The sequence below is a fragment of the Belonocnema kinseyi genome, chromosome 1 (assembly GCF_010883055.1).
Source record: "Belonocnema kinseyi isolate 2016_QV_RU_SX_M_011 chromosome 1, B_treatae_v1, whole genome shotgun sequence".
NCBI classification, from domain to species: Eukaryota; Metazoa; Arthropoda; class Insecta; order Hymenoptera; family Cynipidae; genus Belonocnema; species Belonocnema kinseyi.
The window spans coordinates 39,020,339-39,041,648 of record NC_046657.1 but is presented as its reverse complement, the minus strand read 5'-3'; the positions used below and the strand labels follow the sequence as shown (position 1 = coordinate 39,041,648).

Sequence of the window (21,310 nt, the reverse complement as noted above, 5' to 3'; positions counted from 1 at the left end):
GGCAGAACTGGTAGAGACGTGCGTAGAGAAAGGAATAGGATAGAGTAGAGATGAAGTTGTCAAGGGAGTATAGATGGAAGCTACAGGAGGCAGATTGAGTAAAGAGGAAAGGAAGGGCTAGCGGAGTATTATAAAAGAATTTAGAGATGGATTAGAGGAAGAATTTCATGGAGAGGGAGAGAGGGTGCAAAGTAGGGCAGTAAAGATAGTAGGGGTAACGTAGAAGTTTGTGACTGTGTACAATAAGGATGGGGTGTAAAGGATTGAAGAAAGGTTGGAAAACTTACTACGAAAAAGAGAGGAGGGTATGGTGGTACTGCGGGTGACTTCAATGCCATAATTTACGGGGGGGGGGGTAATAAATAAAGAGGAGGAGATTCAAAGAGGCTGGATAGAGGATAGATGCTGGGCGGTGGAAAATGGTATGGTAACATAGGACAAATATTTGGAATACACGTATGTGAGTAAGCAATGGGTATTAGTGATAGACTGTGTAATCCTGAATATGCAAGAGTGGGAGGAGATAGAGAAACTGGAAGTGCAAGGAAGGGTATAATTAGACAATCAGCCATTAAGTTTTGTGGATAAAAGGGGAGGATGGCGGAAGGCATGGTCGGGTGGAAAGGTCGTTTAGGGGGAGGGTGTCATGGACGAGGGAGGCAATGGAGAAGTATTAAAAGCAGATGGAAAAGGTAAGGTTTGAGACGGAAGGTAAAAGAGATATGGGATATTTAGTTAAATTTTTAGTTTCATAAAAATAATTTTCAAAAAAGACTGATTTTCAACATAAACCATAAATTTTAAACCACACAAAATAATTTTCTACCAAAAATGAATGATTTTTAATAAAATACACACATTTTCCAACAAATGTTTTGATATAGAATGAAATTTTACATTTCTAATAGTTGAATTTCCAAACAAATAGTGGAATTTGCAACTGAATAAGGCTGATGTTCAAACATAATGTTTTTGAATTTTTAGTTTGAAATTTGAACCGAAAAGATTAAACTTTTAGGAAAAAAGATTACATTTTTAACCAAACACGTACATTTTTAGGAAAAAATAGAGTAATTAAATTATCAGTTAAAAAGTAATTTTAAAAAATGTAAACAAATATTAAAATTTTAAATAATCATGCTCAATTTTTTTATTTATCAATTAGGAATTTTTTGATAGTATGCGTAGTTTTTGTTTCTTTATAAAAATATAACACAAAAATCAAAAATTAAATTTTCGGAAAGACAAAACAAGGTACGTACAAAGTTGATAGACAAAAGTTTTTGAGCCAAAAAAGATTCACAAATTTTTTCCAAATAGGTCGAGTAGATTTTCTTAAGAAGAAAAAAAAAGTTTAAAAGCAGTAAGCTTAAAGTTTTGGAAAAACTACACGAGAGACGAAAAAAGAATACAACACATTTGATATGAAAGTGTTGAACATAATGCAAAAAAGTTCATATGCTGGAAAATGTAAATTGCGAAGCACGAGACAAGTGATGAGATTGCGCTCCTTAAATCCGAAGAAGCTTTTAACCGAAGACAATTCACAATTACTAAATTACGTTTTCCGATGATTTTACCTTTAACTTTCAAAAAGCTGGGACAAATTTGGGAGAAGCACAACGACCGAACGCTTAACTCTAGATAAATATATAATCGAACTTGAAACGAGAGAACCGACAGTCGCGCCACCTACGCGCGCTCAAACTTTTTATTGAAAATTAAACTAAGTGAATCAAAAATGTATGCATATAATTGTAAATTTATCTTCCTTGGTAGAATCCATATTGTTTGTAAATGAAATGCAACTGCTGGATTGAAAGTTCAAGTAATTTATTAAAACTTTTTTTCTTAGTTAAAGACTTATCTCATTGGCAAAAAATTTAACTCTTTTTTTTTTTTGAAAATTGGTTTTCTTCTATAGGAATTAATTTTTGCAACTAAGAATTTAAATATTTTAATTTTGGTGGAAAACTTCAAATTTTGCAGTTGAAAATTCTACATTCTGTAGAATATTTCTGGAAAAAAATTCATTTTTTTTAATGAAAATTTAACTGCTTGGTTAAATTCGTGCCCAGGTGCTTCAGCACGTATTCTACCAGAACTTCACAAGAATGTAAATTGTCTCAATTGCCAAAATAACTACCATTCGTGAGTTGAAGATCCGGTTAAACCGGGTTGCACACTAGTTAGCTTAACTCGTATTCTAGAAGAACTTTTTCAAAATTTAGATTGTTCCAACAGCCAAAATAAATAAAAATTGTGAGTCGACGATCTGGGTGCACCGCGTCGAGCACCAGGTAGTTTAATACGTATTCGAAGAGAACTTTTTTAAAATTTAAATTTGGCGAATCATGAAAACAATTCTAAACAGACAGCGAACGACCGGGGTGCATCAGGCCGCACCCCAGGTAGCTTAGCACGTATTCTACGAGAAGTTTTTTAAAATTTAGACGATCCGGGTGCACTAGGTCGAGCACTAGGTACTTTAATAAGTATTCAACAAAACCTTGTTTCAAATTTATATTTTGTGATTAATGAAAACAATTACAAATGGTGAGTCGACGAAACGGGTTAACCAGTTTGCGCCTCATTTAGTTTAGCACGTATTCTACGAAAAGTTTTTCAAAATTTAGATTGTTGCTACAGTCAAAATTTCTAAAAATTCTGAGTCGACGACCCGGGTGCACCGCGTCGAGCACTAGGCAGTTTAATACGTATTTAACGAAAACTTTATTTTAATTTTTATTTTGTGAATAATGAAAACAATTCGAAATGTTGAGTCGACGTCCCGGGTTAACCAGGTTGCGCCCTATCTAGTTTAGCACGTATTCTGCAAGAAGTTTTTAAAATTTAGATTTTGCCAACTGTAAAAATTACTAAAAATTGTCAGTTGACGATCCGGGTGCACCAGATTGAGCAACATATAGTATAGTAAGTATTCTACGAGAATTTTAAGAATTTAAATTGTGCCGATTACCAGAATAACTACCAATGGTGAGTCGATAATCCAGGTTCCCCGGGTTGATCACCAGGTAGTTCAGTACTATTTTACGAGATCTTTAAAAACATCGAAATAAAATGAATGCCGAAAAAAATTCCAAATAAACATTCCACGAGACAGGTGAACCAGGTAGCGCACCATCTGGCTCAGCACGTATTCTGCAAAAACTTTTTTAACATTTAAACTGTTCCAACAACCAAAACAACTAAAAATTGTCAGGTGACGATCCTTATGCACCGAATCGAGCATCATGTAGTTTAATATGTATTCTACGAGAACTTAAAAAAAATTCTAAATAACAATAACAATTCCAAATAGTGGGTTGAAACAATTTGAATTTTTAAAAAGTTCTTTTAGAATACCCGGATCGTCGATTACTCATTTGGATTTGCGTTCGTTATTTACAAAATTTACATTTTTAAAAAGTTCTAGTAGAATACGTATTAAAATACCTTGTGCTCTATCTAGTGCAACCAGATCGTCGACTCACCATATGTGGTTATTTTCGCAGTCAGCGCAATTTAAATTCGTAAAAAGTTCACGTAGAATACGTGCTAAACTATCTGGAGCGCGACTTGATGTACCGGGAGCATCGACGCACCAATTCGAATTGTTTTTATCATTTACCAAATTAAATTTTTCCTAATTCTCGTAGAATACGTATTAAACTACCTGGTGCTCGACCCGGTGCACCCGGATCATCACCTCACAATTATCAGTGATTTTGGCTGTTGTAACAATCTGAATTTGGAAAAAGTTCTTGTAGAATACGTGCTAAATAACCTGGATCGCGACCCGGTTTACCCGGGTCGTTCACTTATCATTTGGAATTGGTTTTGTTATCCACAATATTTAAAATTTTTAATGTTTATATATAATACGTATTAAACTACCTGGTGCTCAACCCGGTGCACCCGGATATTCGATTCACAATTTTTAATAATTTTGGCTGTTGAAAAAATATGAATTTTGAAAAAGCTTTCGTAGAATACATGCTAAGCTACCTGGCAATTGGCAAACCTAAAATTTTTATTTTCAACACAGGCTAATTTTCTCTGCCACTAACACGTCTTTAAGAATATTCATTCGTGTTTAGCGTGTCCTAAGCATGGGAAACGGACATGAGCAAGGATTGCGCCATGCTACCATTCAGCCGTAACTCATGCTTTAGCCAGATATTTCTAAGTGCGTTGCCATGCTTGAGCCATGCAAACTTTTTTCACGTGGTTATCTTCTTTAAACCTAATTTTGTTAGTTAAAGAGCCGTCTTTTTGGTTGAAAATATAACTTTTTATTTGAAATTCTTTTTTTTTCTTCGTTGAAAATGAATTTTCTAAACTAATAATTTAAATATTCCATTTTTGTTTAGAAATTAATCTTTTTCAGTTTCATCTTCTGAAGTAAAAATTGAGCTCTTATAATTGAAAATTCATCTCTTTGGTCAAATATGTCACTTTTTTAGTAAAAATTTGTCCTTTTTGGTAAACATTCAATTTATTTTAGTTGCGAATGCAATTTCGTGAAAATAAATCTTTGTAGTTGAGGATTTAACTTTTTGGCTGAAATTTTTTGTCATGAGTTCAGTAGATGTCCTCAATTGAAAATTTTTTGTTTATTGAAATATCAAATACGCTTTACATTTTTCGTTGAGAACGAATATTTTTATGTTGGATTTTCAAATTAGGTCGAACCGCTGAGGCCTCAATACTTTTTCATACCAGCCTTGCTGTTCTAGTTTCATCAATAAATAAAAATTGACGCCATCACTTAGCAAAATATAAATATTTCTTAATCATTCGTACAAAGTTCAAAAATTTTTTCTACTTAAAAATGTTTAAAAACTTCGAAGTTCTGAAAAATTTTAAAATTCTTCAAAACAATGAGGTGCCGGATTGGTATATCAACTTTTATCGTGGCGGCTTTTCCAACGTTTTTAAGTAAGTATCTATTTTAATGATAAATCGCTGTTCTCTGCATAAAAATTAATTGTTTGTAACTGAAAATTTGAGTATTTCATTTTTCGTTAAATATTCAATTTTTTTGTTGACAATTTATAGTTTTGCCTTTGGGATTCAACAATTTTATTGGATTTCTTTTTCTTTCTTGTCTGGAAAACCTCTTTTGGTTCTAATGCCTTCTTTCTTTAGCTGAACTTTAATTTTTTTTCAACAGTTAGGTTTAGATTCTTTTAAGTGAAAGTTTTCTAATATCTGTTGAGAGTTCATCTTTTAGTTGAAATCTTAAATGTTTTGTTGAATTTTCTTTGTTTTATTATTCTTCTCTATTGAATTTGGCTGAAAGGTTCAAAATTTTCTTTGAAAATTCATCTCTGGTTGAATTTTTGTTTGTTTTGTTTTTTGGAAAAAATTAATTTTCTTTATTAGAAATTTATATATTTTTGTTTTGAAATTTATTTTTTTTTAAATTGCCTACTTTTTTGAAAAACTGTTGAAAAATTTGGTTGTTGATATTTATCATTACTGAAATTTAAAATGTAACAATCATGTATCCGGAAAAAAGAACTTTTGTTTTTATGGAAGATTCAACATTTTAGCTGAAACTTTATCTCTCTTATAAGAAGTTAAAATATATTTTTTTAAATTATATATTTCGTTAATAACAAAGAAAATTTTAAAAAAATTTAAGAAGTAGAATAAAAGATGAAAATAGATAGTAGAAAAGTAATATTGGTTTGTTTTTAAGAATAATTTGATTTTCATTATTAATATAATTTTTCGAAATTTTGATTTAAGCAAAAAAAGAAATTAAAAAATATTGTCTACATTTACGAAAATGTGTCCAAGTTTTTAAATAACTTTACGCTCCTTAGATTTTTAAAATTATGTTGAAAATTATGAAAAATACCCAAAAATATTCCAAATTTATAAAAAGATATTTGGAAATTGTTCTTTTAAGTTCTGAAAAAGTTTGAAGTTCTTTAAGAAATTGAGATGCCGGATTGGTATATCAACTCTCATCTAGGCGGGGTTTCCAACATTTTTTAGTAAGTATCTATTTGGTTGAAAAATCGCTTTTTTGGACTAAAACATAATTTTTGTAACTGAAAATTTAAGTATTCCATTTTTTGGTAAATATTCAACATTTTTGTTAAAAATTTATATTTTTGCCTTCAAGATTTTAAATAACTTTACTCTCTATAAATCTCGTAAGACATGTTTACATTCACCAAGTCTTATATTGCAACCTTTTAAAATATAAAAAATTATAAATGACTGTATACATTAATTTGATTAAAGATTTGAATAGAAATACATGAGAAAAATATAAGTTTAATAAAAGAATCCAGTCGATTATAATTATTAAATTTACTCAAAACATTCAGGTTGACAATGATGTGAAACTTGAAAACAGGCGAAGCCTGCAAAAAAAAAAATTATTTTATTCATTCTTTTTTCAAGAAAATATTTTTCATAAATCAAACACATTTTTTAAACGTGTTAAATAATGATATAACTTTTAATATCTATAAGATACATATAGAAATAAATAATATCTTTACTACCAACGAATATGGTAGCACTAACCGGGTGACCTATTCAAAATAGACTTGACTTTGAAAGATGATAACGACGTGTAGCATAGAGATAAAAATATGATTAAAAAAGCGTGAGAAAGCTATTCAATTTTTTTGGTAAGTAAAACTACGCTTAAGTGATTTATAATTTTGGGTGTTAAATTATCACGCTAGAAAGACAGAATTAAAATGACGAGTTTAAAGGAATTTTTTTATTACGTGGAATTTTGTCAAACCATCTTTTGGGTCATTAAAGATAATATCTTGAAAATCATGTTTGTAGAATATCTAATAAATTCATTTTCGTAATAATTACCAAACGTTAGAGTAGAAGTATAAAATTCCTTAAAAATCAGAATTTTATTTGTTCCCTTATTATGTACACAATAATTTATCACTCACAAAGGAGAATTACTTCAATGATGGATCATTCAATGCAGAATTTAATAATTTTTCTAACAATTTAATGAAAAAATTTTATCTATATTTTAGACCCCGCTATGGCCTTATAAAGTCAAGGATAAAACTCAGTAGGTCACCATGTTAGTAGCCAGACAATATCCCTCTGTACTGTATTCTAAAATTTAGTTTGTATTAAAAATGCTTTTTTCAATTAAATCACATAAAATAAATAATATCTTTACCGCCAACGAATATCGAACAACCATCCGGGTGCTCTATTACAAATTTTTGATTCTTTTACTCAATGCCGATTGGGTCATTTGAAAAAGCTCGACTAAAGGAATGTTGTTAAATTCCAAAAATATGATGCAGAATTGAGCTTCAGTTGAGTAAGATGTATTACTTTAAAATTTGATTGATACATTTTCAGTAAAAACAATTAATTTTTAACCAAGAAAAAGGAAACTTCGAACAAGTAGTTCAATTTTCAACCAGGTTAATCGCAAGTCATAACAATTTTTTACGCTATAATAACTGATTAAGTAAAATTTATATGCTCTGAACTGAATGTTTAGAGATTCATGAAATGCAAATAATTTGTCCACTATTCTATTTATTCGTTATAAAAAAAATTTGAGAACAAATGAGCAAATAGTCTTATTATGGGTACAAAAATTTTGTTTTCTAAAAGTGCTTCATATTAATGTAGGAATAATCTTTAATTGCAAAAATAATTAAAGACTTTATAATAACCATTGTTATAAACAATTCTTGTGGCAAAATATTATAGTTCAAGATTTGTTCAAATTATAATTCCCTTCAATCGCCAGATCGACTTCAGGTATTCCTTGAAATAATCAATATTTATCAATGTTTGATAAAATATACCAACTTAAATTTTTATGAACAAATTCAAAATTGTGGCGCTTCTGCATTGAAAAAAATGTGCTTGCACTGTATATGTATTACGGTGTTGTGCGAATGATTGCTAGACAAAAAAATATTTGAGAAGTTAACAATAACTGTTCTTTCCAATAATTTTAGTGATAATATAAATTTTTTAAAATTTCTATGCGACATTGCAAAAATTTCTAATTTATTCATCTAATTTGTTTATGAAAATTTTTCATGCTATATTTTATCGAATCATTATAAATATTTATCATTTTAATGGATACCTGCAGTCGTTCCTGCGATCGACGGAAGTGAAAATTTTTTTAAATATCAAATTTTAATATTTTGCCACAATAATTTTTTATAACAATGGTTGTTTTAAATTGTTTACTTAATTTTGTAATTAAATGTCAGAACTACTATAATTTGAAGCACTTTTAGCAAACGGAATTTTTTAACTGATAATTAGACTATTTGTTCATTTGTTCATAAACTTTGTTTATAACAAATAAATAGAATAATAAAGAAGTTATTTGCATTCCATGAGTCCATAAGCATTTATTAAATAAAGTATAAAGTTCACCTAATCAGTTATTAAAGCATACAAAATTATTATGTACAAAATTTTAGTTTTTCCATACTTTGAGTGAAAAAATAATTTATAGACGAATATAGGAGACAAAATATCGGAGCCTCAAGCTCTTCAGAATTTAATGCACTTCAATTTTAAGAAGAAAATTCAAAATTGGGCCAAAATTTGAGGCTCTGGACATTTTTTAACCAAAAAGTTAATTTCCATTCACTGTGCGTCGCCACAGTGGGGCAAAAAAAAACGTCCGTGGACACATTAATTTTCAGAAGGCAATTATTATCCAATTTAGCTTTTTTTAAATTAAAAGATAATAAGAATTCTATTCGAATTGTCATGGCCCATTTTTTAATTTTGGTTTACTTCTCTGCTTATTTAATAACAATTTTTATTTTAAATTTACTTGTCAAGTATAACAGTTTATAAGAAATTCCTTGATTCAACCAAAAGTACTTTAAAAACTGGAAGAAACTATCCAAAAAAATTTCCAATAGAAATTGAAATATTTTATCAAAAAGTTCATTTCCATTCACTGTGCGTCGCCACAGTAGGGCCAAAAAAAAAACGTTCGTCGGTACATTAATTTTCAAAAGACCATTATTATCCGATTTTAACTTTTTTAAAATTAAAAGCTAATAAGATTTCTAATCGAACTGCCACGGCCCATTTTTTAATTTTTGTTTATTTCTTCGTTTATTTAAGAACAAGATTTTTAAAAGATTTACTTTTGAAGTATAACGGTTTATATAAAATGCCTTGATTCAACCAAAAATACCTAACAAATTGAAAGCAACTATCCAACAAAATTTCCACTAGCAATTAAAATATTAAAAAATGTATTGAATTTGTTATCGACAAACAAGTAAATGAAGATAGTTTTTGAGTTCAATTAATAAAAGTCATTGAATAATTTCTTAGTTTAAAAGAAATTTTTATAAACAAATATCCAGATTAGGCATTTTGGATGGAATAAATTAATTTTTTTCTATGAAATCGATCATATATTCAACGGAAATGAAACCTAAGTATCATAGTTGGGCACGAAATGAAAGTTGATAATTGTTTACACAATTTAATTAATAAATGCACTATTTAGCACTTTCTGAAGGTAAAAACATGATTTTTCGATGCTTTTAACCGTGAATAACTCACTTTTAAATTTTTTAAATATTCGGATGACAGAAAAGAATTTTTTATTGTACAAAACAATTGTTTTAATAAATGTTTATCATATTATGTATCTTGAAATAAAATACCGCTTTTTCACGAAATTAATAGCCACCTATTTTAGAAATGATTTTTTGCTATGAATCGATATCATTTGATAATTGCACAATCAAACCTAATCAACAAATTGGATTATTTGGCTGATTTTCTGCATTTTCTTTGCATTTTCCATTATCAGGCGAATTTTTTTTTTTTGGTCAAATATCTTTTTTCTTTTTGTAAAAAATCAACCTTCTCTATAGAAAATTATTATTTGTTTGCATTCAAAATTCGACTGATTTATTTAAATTGAATTACTTTTTAAAACTTTTTTTTGAAGCTGTAAATCATTTCTTAAAACAAAAAAGTAATAATCGATCGTTTGGTCGAAAATTAATCATATATTTTTGTAGAAAATTCGAAATTTTAGTTAAAAATTTATCTCTCTGACTAAAAGTTCAAATAAATGGTTAATAAATTATTTATTTTATCAATAAAAAAGGTAAAAATGGTTGAAATTCGCAAAATTTTCTGAAATTTTCAATTATTTTTCAAAAATAAAAAAAAAATACCTTAAAAATCTAATGAATTTTTTTTCGACCTATTTGCGAATTCCAAACAGGTCAATTTTTTGTTCAAATAAAAAATACATTTACGCGAATATTAAATTTTTAATTTTTTAAAAATAATTTGTAAAAAATCTACAATTTTTAGCAGCATTTTTTAATTTTTTGTCATGTTTGGAATTTTTCAAAGCTTCTCATTGAAAATAATTTTAAATCTTTCCATGATAATGAAGAATGTTTTTTTATTGTTTTCCAAAGTTTTAAATTTCTCTGAAAGCTATTTTTATAAATCTTATGATAATGAGATTTGAAAATATATACATTTATTCCTGACGGTAATGTTTTACATTTTGATTTTACAGGTAAATATGGTATCTTACCATAAATGAACCAAAATTAAATTTTTATCAATTTTATAAATTTCCAAACATTTATGATATTTTGGCTAATTTATGGTGATATTGCAGGTAAATTATGGAAATTAACAATGATATATGGTAACTTTCCATAAATTTCTATTATCTGGAACCAAAATATCCTTGCAGTTTTTACATTGAACAGGCTGCTTATTGTAAAATACGCGATCATAGATTAACTCCTAAGGGAGTAAAAAGTAGAGCTTTAGCCCCACTTCATAGGCGTCGAAAAGGGTTTACATCATGCATGTGTCGTTAAAAATATTTCAACGGAATTATCTCTATACATGTACGTCTGAATTGGCTTGCTTAGAAACTATTTTTAATAATAATTTAAATAACAATTAATTAATTAAAAATTTTATTATTACATTTTCAATTGAAATATTCAATTTTTAACAAAAAAAGGGAATTTTCAACAAAATACTCACATTTTCAACCAAACTGACGAATCTTCGGTAAAAAAAGATTATAAAAAAACCATGTGTAATTAATACTTCCAAGAATTTTTTTTTAATTTTCGATTAAAAAAATATTAAATTGAACCAAAAAATAGGAATTTTCAAAAGGAGAGTTGATTTTCCAAACAAAAAAGATTTCTTAATTCACAAAGAAAAAAAATCTGATTCCAAATGCTTCGTTGTCAAGTCCAAGAGATGAATTTTCAAAAAAAGTGGATTTAACTATCTAAAAATACACATTTTTTTACTAAAATAGTTTATATTACAACTTCAAGGTAAATTTTCAATACAAATTAGAATAGTTATATTTTACGTAAGAGAAATAAGTTTTTGACTAAACTAAATAAATTTACAGCGAAATGGTTAAATTTTCAACCAAACAGAATAAATATCTATCAACAATGATAAAATGTTAACTAACAATTGAATAGGGAAAAGTTTAGTTAAAAAAATTAATTATTAATAAGAAAACTCATTTTAAAAAAATGGAATTTCAATAAAAAAGAATGATTTTCTACGACAAAAGCATAATTTTATATAAAACATAAGACTATTAAGATAAATATTTTTATTTCTAATAGAATTTTCAACGAAATAGATGAATTCTTAAATAAAAAGCGTGAATTTTTAACAAGAAATAGAGCGGTTTGATTTTACGTTGAAGAAATAAGTTTTCAGCTAAAAAAATGAACTTTTAACCAAATAGATTAATTATAAATATAACAAAATTTTTTATTTATTGTATATATATATATATATAACATTTTGCAAAATTTTTGTTTTAAATTTCTGACTTTTTGTTGACTAATAAAATGCCCTGACTTTTTTTAAATTGCGTACATTGATGAAGGACAACCCAACCCACTAATATTACACACCTAGGGAGTCATTTTATGTCAAATGAGAAAAATCATCTGCTGTAAATAATATAAAAGGTTTTCCAATTATGCAGGATTTTCTATAAAATCTATAATAAAATTTTGTAAAATAAACCAATTTTCTTGAAAGAAAGTGTAATTAGTATTTTTTAAACCGTTTGAAAGCTCATTGCATTTTATATCAAATTTTCGTCGCGCGCAGCTCGTTGCGCTCGCTGAGATTCAGCGCGTGGGAATCGAAGCATACTTATTCTTATGGCCTTGTTTTTATAATTTTTTTAATCTTGTTTTGTATGATTTAAAAAAAATCTACTCGTTCTGTCTAAACATTATTTAAAACAAATGTGTCCCTTTTGAATTAATAACTTTTGTCTATGAATTTCTTTTTCCAGCCGCTATGATCTTGAAATTAAACAAAAATTCTATAGGTTCAGAAATTATGGTGAATTTTTTATGGAGAAATTTAACCGATTACACATGAACACAACATGGTTTTAGGAATCCATTCGTAGAATTGGGCAAACAAGTCAGGATTTGCAGTGAAATTCAAAAACCGGTTAAAAACCTGGAATTTCTGCATAAATATCGCCCTAATACCTATAAACCCCAAATTAACAAGCGCCAAATGCACTAACCCCAAATCAACGAGATCCAAACCCACAAGCTCTATATGAACAAACACACAAACCAGAAACGAAAAAGCTTCAAACCCACAAACCCCAAATACACAACCTCCAAACCCACAAACTTCAAATACACAAGCTACATATCCACAAACCTACAAACCCCAAACCCACAAACCCTAAACCCACGAGCTCCACATCAAAAAACGTACAAACCCCAAACCAACAATGACAAACCCACGAACTCCAAACCCTCGAACTCCAAACCCTCGAACTCCAAACCCATAAACCCCAAACGAACAAACCCCAAAACCACCAAACCCAAATTATACCAATTTCTCAATGGGTATTATAAGATGTGAAGTATTAGAATTTGTGGAATTGAAGTTGGCAAGTTGAGGTTTTCGGGTTTGGGGTTTGTAGGTTTGGGATTGTAGATTTTGTGGATATAAAGTTTGTAGGCTGAGGTTTTGTGGGTTTGGGTTTTGCACGTTTGTGGATATGGAGCTTGTAGGTTTGGGGTTTGTGGGTTTGTGCGTATGTGGTTTGTATGTTTGCGTATATGGAGCTTGTGTATTTGGAGTGTGTGAGTCTAGAGTTTTTTGATTTTCGAGCTTGTTAGCTTGGTGTTTGTGGGTTTGTTTATATAGAGCTTGTGTGCTTGGGGCTTTTTGGTTTGGGGTTTGAGGTTTCTGGGTTTGGAGCTTGTTGGTTTGTGGGTTTGAGACTATTTTATTTGTATTTTGTAGGTTTGGGGACACAATTTATGCAGAAATTCCTGTTTTTTTACCATTTTTGGAATTTTACTGCAAATTCTGATGTGCTGGCTTAATTCTGCGAATAGATTCGTATTCAGCCACCCCAAAAATATAAAGTATATCTATAAGAATCCCAGTAGACTTCCACAATCATTTTGTCGTCCTGTGTAATTATTAATAAAAATTAAAAAGATTCACCCTGGAATGCCAACCCAGATGTTTTGAAACCATGACCCATTCGTCGATGTGACGAGCACCCCCACTATCATCGGATAAAATCAAAATTAACTGCAGTATTCATGAATTTAATCCTCAACATTCAGAAAATTCTGGTTCATATTCATTAAAGAAGAAAATTTTCAAAAGGAATAATTTTGAAACAAGGGCAAGTAGGGCAAAATAACGAAATATTTCCGAAGTTAGTATATTTCAATCTTGAAGAATGCAAGTACAATAAAATTTCAAACTTAACGAAGTCTTTTTTTCTTCAGTTCAAACAATAAAATTAACTTAGAATAATGAATTATACAATTTTCTCATGAGAATAATACGTCTATATAATAAATAATCGATAAAATACATTACAACCATAGATGGACTGTTTAGCGCTCACAAAGAAGCCAAACAATTTGGGCAAATTTGGCGCTTCTGATCACCATAAATATTGTTCTTTCGTATTCATCGCATCGGAGAAGGGTAGCATTCCAGGGTTAAATACTGAAACAAATAATGGAAAAGAGGCCCATTATTATAAAAAACGGACAACTAATTTTTGACTTATCATCATTAGAAAAGGCAACTCTGTTATAGCCGGGATAAAATTAGTAAAAATTGATAGTTGCAGCCAATCGAATCGTCAAAAAAATTTAACTAATATATTATGTATCAAACTCTCATGGCCGACTCGTAAGAAAAGTAAACTTTTCTGTTAATTAAAAAAAATATATTTTTTGAGTAGAAAATATAAATAGGAGAATGAAATTTATGAGGTGGGGATTCGCAGTGATTCGTCACATGATTTGCATAAAATCTCAACAATTTGTAAAAAAATAAGTTTTTTTGTCGCATTAATGTATAGTTATAAGCAGATTTTAATTTTGCAAAGAAGGATTATAAAACATAATTAATATCATACATTTATGGTGAATGATTTTTTTATTTTTTGTTATTTTTTCATTTCAGAATTAATAGCTGAAGCGGTTCTTCCTGGTTGCTGCGGCATATTTGGAGGTAAACCTAAGGCACTAGAAGCACCAGAAAATGGGGTTATGTCAGAACACCTAACAACCAACGGAAATCACGATAATGTGGATGGATCGAGACACTCAGAAGTCAGTGCTTCATCAATATACTCATCAAGCGATAATGAGATGTCGCCTTTTCACTCAGATGGCCATCCTGCGGATCCGCACTTCCACTCAGTTAACAATTATCCCGATCCCCCATTACACTCAGGTGAATATCCTCCGAATTCTCCATTACACTCAGAAGACAGTCATCCGGCTTCTCCATTACAACATAATAATTATGCTAATCCTCCACGCAACCTAGGAGGCGGTAATATGGCTATGCCATTATACCAAGGAGGCAGTAATGGGGCTCAGCCATTACACCATAATAATGGTGCTCCTTCGCCACCAACCCTAGGAGGCGGTAATGGGTCTATACCTTTATACCGAGGAGGCAGTAATGGGGCTCAGCCATTAAACCATCATTATGGTGTTTCTCAGTCAGGAAACCTAGGAGGTGGTTATGGGGCTCAGCCATTATACCAAGAAGGCGGTCATGGGGCTCAGCCATTAAACTATAATAAAGGAGTTCCTCCGTCAGGAAACCTAGGAGGTGATTATCGGGCTACAGCATTACACCAAGGGGGCGGTCATGAGGCTCAGCCAATAAACTATAATAATGGTGTTCCTCCGCCAGGAAACCTAGAAGGTGGTTATAGGGCTACACAATTACACCAAGGAGGTGGTTATAAGGCTCAGCCATTACACTATTATAATGGTGTTCCTCCGCCACGAAACCCAGGAGGCGGTTATGGGACTACACAATTTTCCGATAGAGGCGGTTATGGCATTCCGCCATTAGCCCATGGAGGTGCTCATGGGGGTTCCCAATTTCCCCATGGAGGCACTTATGGGGGTCCGGCAATTCCCTTTGGAGGATTTCATGGGGGTCCGCAATTTCCCCGTGGGGACGCTTATGAGGGTCCCCAATTACCCCATGGAGGCGCTTATGGGGGTCCGCCAGGAAACCAAGAAAACCCTCCTACGCCTAAAAAAGAACACAGAGTTGGAATCTTTTTAAGTGACAGCCCATCATACGAAGAACGTCATAAAACGTATAACAAATTGCCAGGACACATAACCTGGGGAAATCATTATATGTAAGGAGTCTCACCTAAGGTGATTCCGGAAATAAAGAAGCAACGGTCAAGAGAATTGGCAAAGTGCCAAAAGCTCGTACTTCTACAACTAAACTAAGCCAGGTGAAAAAATTGTATATAGTAAATATATAGTGGATGAGACGATGATTTTTTTTTATTTATTTGATGAAACTTTCTATGTAAAAAAAATGTAAAATATAAGTGCTTTGGTCACTTGGAAGTTTAACCTCATTCCTGTGATGAGGCCATACCTCTCTATGGAAAGAATCTGGTGCGAAATGTAAGTCTAAACTGACCAGCGCCAACAAATTTTTTTGACCCGTTGAACTAAACATGGTTAGATTAGACGACTATTTATTTTCGATATTTAGGTTAAGTTATTAATACGTTCTCCTTGGCATTATATTCAGAATTATTTTAAATCTAAATTTAGTTCCTCTGGATTCTTTCAATAACTTTTAATTCTCTGTGTTCTCTTAAATTTCATAAATTCTATGATCTGCATGAAGTCCTGAAATTTTCCTGAATTCCTTAAACTTCTTGAATTACTTTTATCTTCTGTATTTTTTTCAATTTTCTGCATTTCCTAAATTCTTTTAATTTTCTGAATACCTTGAATTCTCTGACTTTTTTGAATTTTATATATTTCTAAAGTGCTCGGAAATCCTTGAATTTTCTAAATTAATTTAAAGCTCTGAATTCTTTAACTTGGATGATTTCTCGAGATTATTTGAATTTGGATTTATCCTTACTAATTCATTAATAATTGCAAAATACTGAGCGGAGTGTTTGGATGAGTCCCGTTGAATTCTCTAAATTCAGTCAATTTAATTCTTATATTTCAGATAAATTTGAAAAAATTAGAAAGTATTTCAATTAGTGCTAGAAAACGAAGAATTTATAAAAGATTTTAAAATCTCAAGAGGATTCAAAGTAGGCCAAGGTAATTCAAAGTATGTTAAGTAAATTCAAAGAAAGTTAAGTGTGTTCAAGACAGTTTGAATTTCTACACCCAAACTCGACTGTCGATAACCGACAGCACTCGGGAAAAGGTTTCCTGCAGTTTTCCTCTTTCCTTGGACACAAATCAAAGCAAATGCGAATGCTCTTAATGAAAATCCGGCTGCAGACGGTACGCAGTAAGGTTTGGTTTTCTTAAGTTAAATATTTAATTAGTATGTACAAGCGTATAATATAATAAAAACCATTTTAAAAATATTGAATTTTTAATTTATTATTTTGCACTCGTTTGCAAGTTCCCTGCTTACCATAATAATAAATCGAATTCACGCTACCTTCATCTAACTTTCTTTTGGATCGATTAATAAAACTTCCGCACCAACATTTTGGGAAACCAAATCCTATAAAATCTAATTTAAATTCGGGTCATTCTGAAGAACTAAAGTGGGTATTAGATGAAGTTAATGGATATCATCGGCTGTATTCTGGGCAAATAAGGCCTGTGATATGTCTGATATGACAGTACTATTTGAATATAATAAGCATTATCAGCATCATTTCGAGAAAGCACGACCCGTAATACCTTATCAAAATGGAGACCCACTCACCCACAAAAAAACCAGTACTGGTATTATCTAAAGATAATGAACATTATTGGTGTCTTCGTATTGTTTGAATTTAAGCCTGATTTGGGGTCTACAGCTAAATTGGGAGCATTTTCAAGTTGTTGAGTTTTGAGGTTATGGTGATTTCTAAAGTGACTGTGAAAAAGCTTAGCGTCTGAATTTTATATTTAATAAAAAGTCCATTCAAGTGAGTCTGAAAAGAGGTCATTTCCAAAAAAGTTCAAAAGCTTTTGATATCCATAGTACGTGGTTTCGTATGGCATTAGAATCGAATATTAAAAGAGCTTCCCTCTGGTCGGTGGGTGGGGCCCTCCTTAAATCTGTCCAATAAACCCCAAAAATTGTTTTTTTTTCACGATAATTTCGAAAAGGTTAATTTTTTGCTTAAACGCATTTTTTCTATGATTTATCGCATTTTTAATTTTTCTACTGAATATTTTCTGTAAGAAAAAATGAAAGGTTTTTACAATAGAATGTATCGTTTGGCTTGGTTCTGACTAAATTAAGTAAAACTATACCTTTCTATTTAAAAGTCACCGAGGAATTCATATTTTGTTGTCCTAATCACTTTTAATGAAGTCCTAATGCTTATTTTTTAAGCTTTCTAAATTACCTTTAGTAAAAATATTTCAATAAAATTTATCAAAATTATCCGACTTGATTTTGTCATGTTAATTTTCTTTGACACTCAATAAAAATTCAAAAACTGCGTTTGGCTTTTCAATTGATAGAAAAAAATAATTTTTAGTCTTAATATAATGCTGCAGAAGAATGATATTGCTGAGATATTATGATTATATTAATGTTGTGCTGAAAAAATTATCTTTCTTTGTAAATTAAAAAAATGGGATAAAAAATAAAAGAATTAATGAAAAGGTTTTATATATTTTATTTTTTGTTAGAAATTAATGATTATTTTTTGAAGAATTTAACTAACTTATTTTTTTGTCGAAAATTGTTTTATTTCATTCTTAATTAATTGTTTTTTGTAAAACATTCATCTTTTGGATTATAAATTTAGCTGCTTGATCGAAAGTTAAATTACTTTGTTAAAACTTAATTTTGTTCGTAAAAGATCAATCTATTTAGTAGAAAACTAATTCAAAATTTGTCTTTTTCGTGAAAATATAATTTCTTATACTTCGAAATGCAGCTTTATAAATACAAAAAATATTTTTGTTTATGAAAATATTAACTATAAATTATATTTTTCGGTAAAAGTTGATATTTTATTACCGTAAGATATAGAGAAAATCCTTGATCATTCATTAAGCCGAGTAAGATAAGGACTATTATGTATATACGGAAATGTTTTTAAGAATATTCATTCATTTACGACATCATCATGAAAATTCTTAAGAAATTCAAAATTCTTAAGAAATTCAAAATTCTCAAAAGTTCAAAATTATTCTAGAAAATTATGCGCCGGATTGGTATTTTTATTTTCATCGTGGTGGTTCATCCAACACTTCATTAAGTCTCTATCATCTTGAAAAATTGACTTTCTTTGGCTGGAAATTAATTTTTGTACCTACAAATTCAAATGTTAACAACAAGAAATTTGGGATTTCAAACCAAAGGATTGATTTTCTAGCACAAAAAAACAATTTTAATAGGAGGAAGAAATAATTTTCCAGAGAAATAAAATAAAATTCCAACGAAAAAGTCGAAATTCCGACCACCAGATGTATTTGCAATCGAAAAATTTAAATGTCCATACCAAAATTTTTTATAAAAAATGAAATTCTTACAGAAATCTCTCTTTTTTGCCAGTAACCTCTCAGGCGGTTAGCAGTATATGAGTATTACATTTATATGAATAATGACTACAGCTGAAATGCTTATTTACCTAGTGTCGAAGGAAGCAAGAAAGAAGAGCTTGAATCCTGCAAAATAGACCGTGATACTCAAGTTTTACTTGGATTGGGGATTCCATAGAGTTCTCGAAATTTCTAGAAACATAGTTGACCTATGTGATTTAGGCGGATTTTCTTACAGCTAACTATTACAAATTAACATCCATCCACACCTTATAACTAATACGCTCGCCTCTATATATTCTCCGCGGCCAACGCCTATTACTTAACTACTATTCACAGTATTCACAGTTTCCTTACATCTAATTCCTCTTCTAATTACAATCGTTCCTTCTCTATTCCTCTTCCTCCTTCCTTCTCTTCTTCTTCATCATGCAACAATACATCCATGCTTATCCAACTCCTTTCCACCTCTTCACATTCCTCCAACCAATGCTCAATTTGTGCATCCCTCTTTCCTCACAATTCACACATTCTCTTCTCTCTAGAAAGCCAGAACCTATTATAATTCTCCATGCAAACGCACCTCATGCTCGCTTTAAGTTCCTAACTTCCTTCATCTACATTCTCACATAAATATTGCGCTCTCTCCCTTGGCACAAACAACACATAGTTCCCGTTATCCCTTAACTCTCTTATTCCTTCCTCTCCTTATGCCTCCTCTTTACCCATGCCATTCTTTTGAACCAACTCATATACCTTCCTTTCTCGTGCATCCTTCTCACTTCATACATCTGCAATCCAGTCGTTCTAAAATACGTTTCCCTTTCCACCTCGATCTTTGCACCACTACAGCTGTTCTCCTTCTCCCACCAACCCTCCCTAAGCAGCTTACTTTTCTCCTCTACCGAAAATTTCTCCTTATATTTACGCGTTCGACTCCCTATCATAATCCCTAAACTCGTTCTTCCTGTCTCTCTCCTGACAATATAATTCGGCGTATTCCTTTCCAACCCCAGTGTCCACTTAACATACCTCTCCTATATCCTATTTACCTTCTTACGCACTTTCCACCCCCACACCTCCACTCCGTAAAATAACACAGTCATCACTAGCAGATGCAGTGGTAAAGTACTGAATGGAAGATTGCTTCTCAACCAGTCGAAACTATAATAATTGTGATGAACATTTAACTACTTTATTGTTATAAAAAAAAATGTAGCAAAAGCAGTTAATCAGCGTTGATTCAGCTGCAACCGCATAGTCATGAATTTCTGGAAGCAGATGAATACTCTACGTCAAATGGTTAAAACTTCGCGATAGGACGGAAGCATCAAATACTAAAAGGAGTAAATTCTATAACAAAAGTTTATTGAATGTAGCATTCAAACCTATAGTGAAACCACTGCAGACACTAATAAACATTACTAAAAAGTCTACTCATGAAAAAAGTTATCAAGTGCTACCCCAAAAAATGTCTGAAATTAAGTCAACTCCGCTTGAAATAGAGGATGAAGTCCAACAATTATTACCTGAAGAAATTGAACAAGATCATGCGCTGCTATAGAAGTTCTATTGTAACTAATTTCATGCCATTCACGTATTGTGCAGCATCAGGATGAATTCTACTTGTCAATATTAATTAAAAGTCTATTTCCGATATATTTCAAATATTAAAAATATAATCCCGTTTTCAGAATATTAAAATGAGCGTGAGGCAGATGAGGACCAGGAGCGTTTGCTCATGGTCGAGACTAATTGTCCATCTGCCTAAAGGCGAAATATGGTACTGTTAGAACCAAATTTCTAGAAGCTTCGAGAAGCCCCTTGCTTTAGATTTTTAAGCCGGTTAATGTAATATTGAAAACATATTTTAAGTATATAACAAGCATCCGGTTCAGTATTTAAAATGAAAAACACTTTTTAAACAAAATATTTCTATTAATCGTGCTAGGTGAGCCTGAATGCATCTTATAGATCAAGTCAGCGTTGAATTTACTAAACCTGTAAAATTTTTTGCTTGTTATACCCAAAATCTTTTATTATGAAATATGCATTTAAAATTCTATTCTTTTGAACTTTGCACAGAATGTGTATCGCCTTTTAAGAATGTAATTAAAAGAAAAAAATTTAGTTTAAATTTACAAATGAAATGAATTATTGAGCGTGAAAGCGGCGATTAAAATAACATTATACAAAATAAGAACCTGGATGAAATATTTTATACTTTATAGATATAAATATTT

General features: G+C 30.6%; 1 protein-coding gene across 1 annotated transcript; it reads left to right on the top strand.

Moving 5' to 3' along the window:
- The first annotated feature begins 471 nt into the window (after positions 1-471).
- Positions 472-15,725, top strand: LOC117177493 (glycine-rich cell wall structural protein 1.8-like). Its single transcript, XM_033368233.1, has 2 exons — positions 472-550; positions 14,515-15,725. The coding sequence occupies exons 1-2, from the start codon at positions 472-474 to the stop codon at positions 15,723-15,725; spliced, it is 1,290 nt and encodes a 429-aa protein (XP_033224124.1).
- Positions 15,726-21,310: the final 5,585 nt, after the last annotated feature.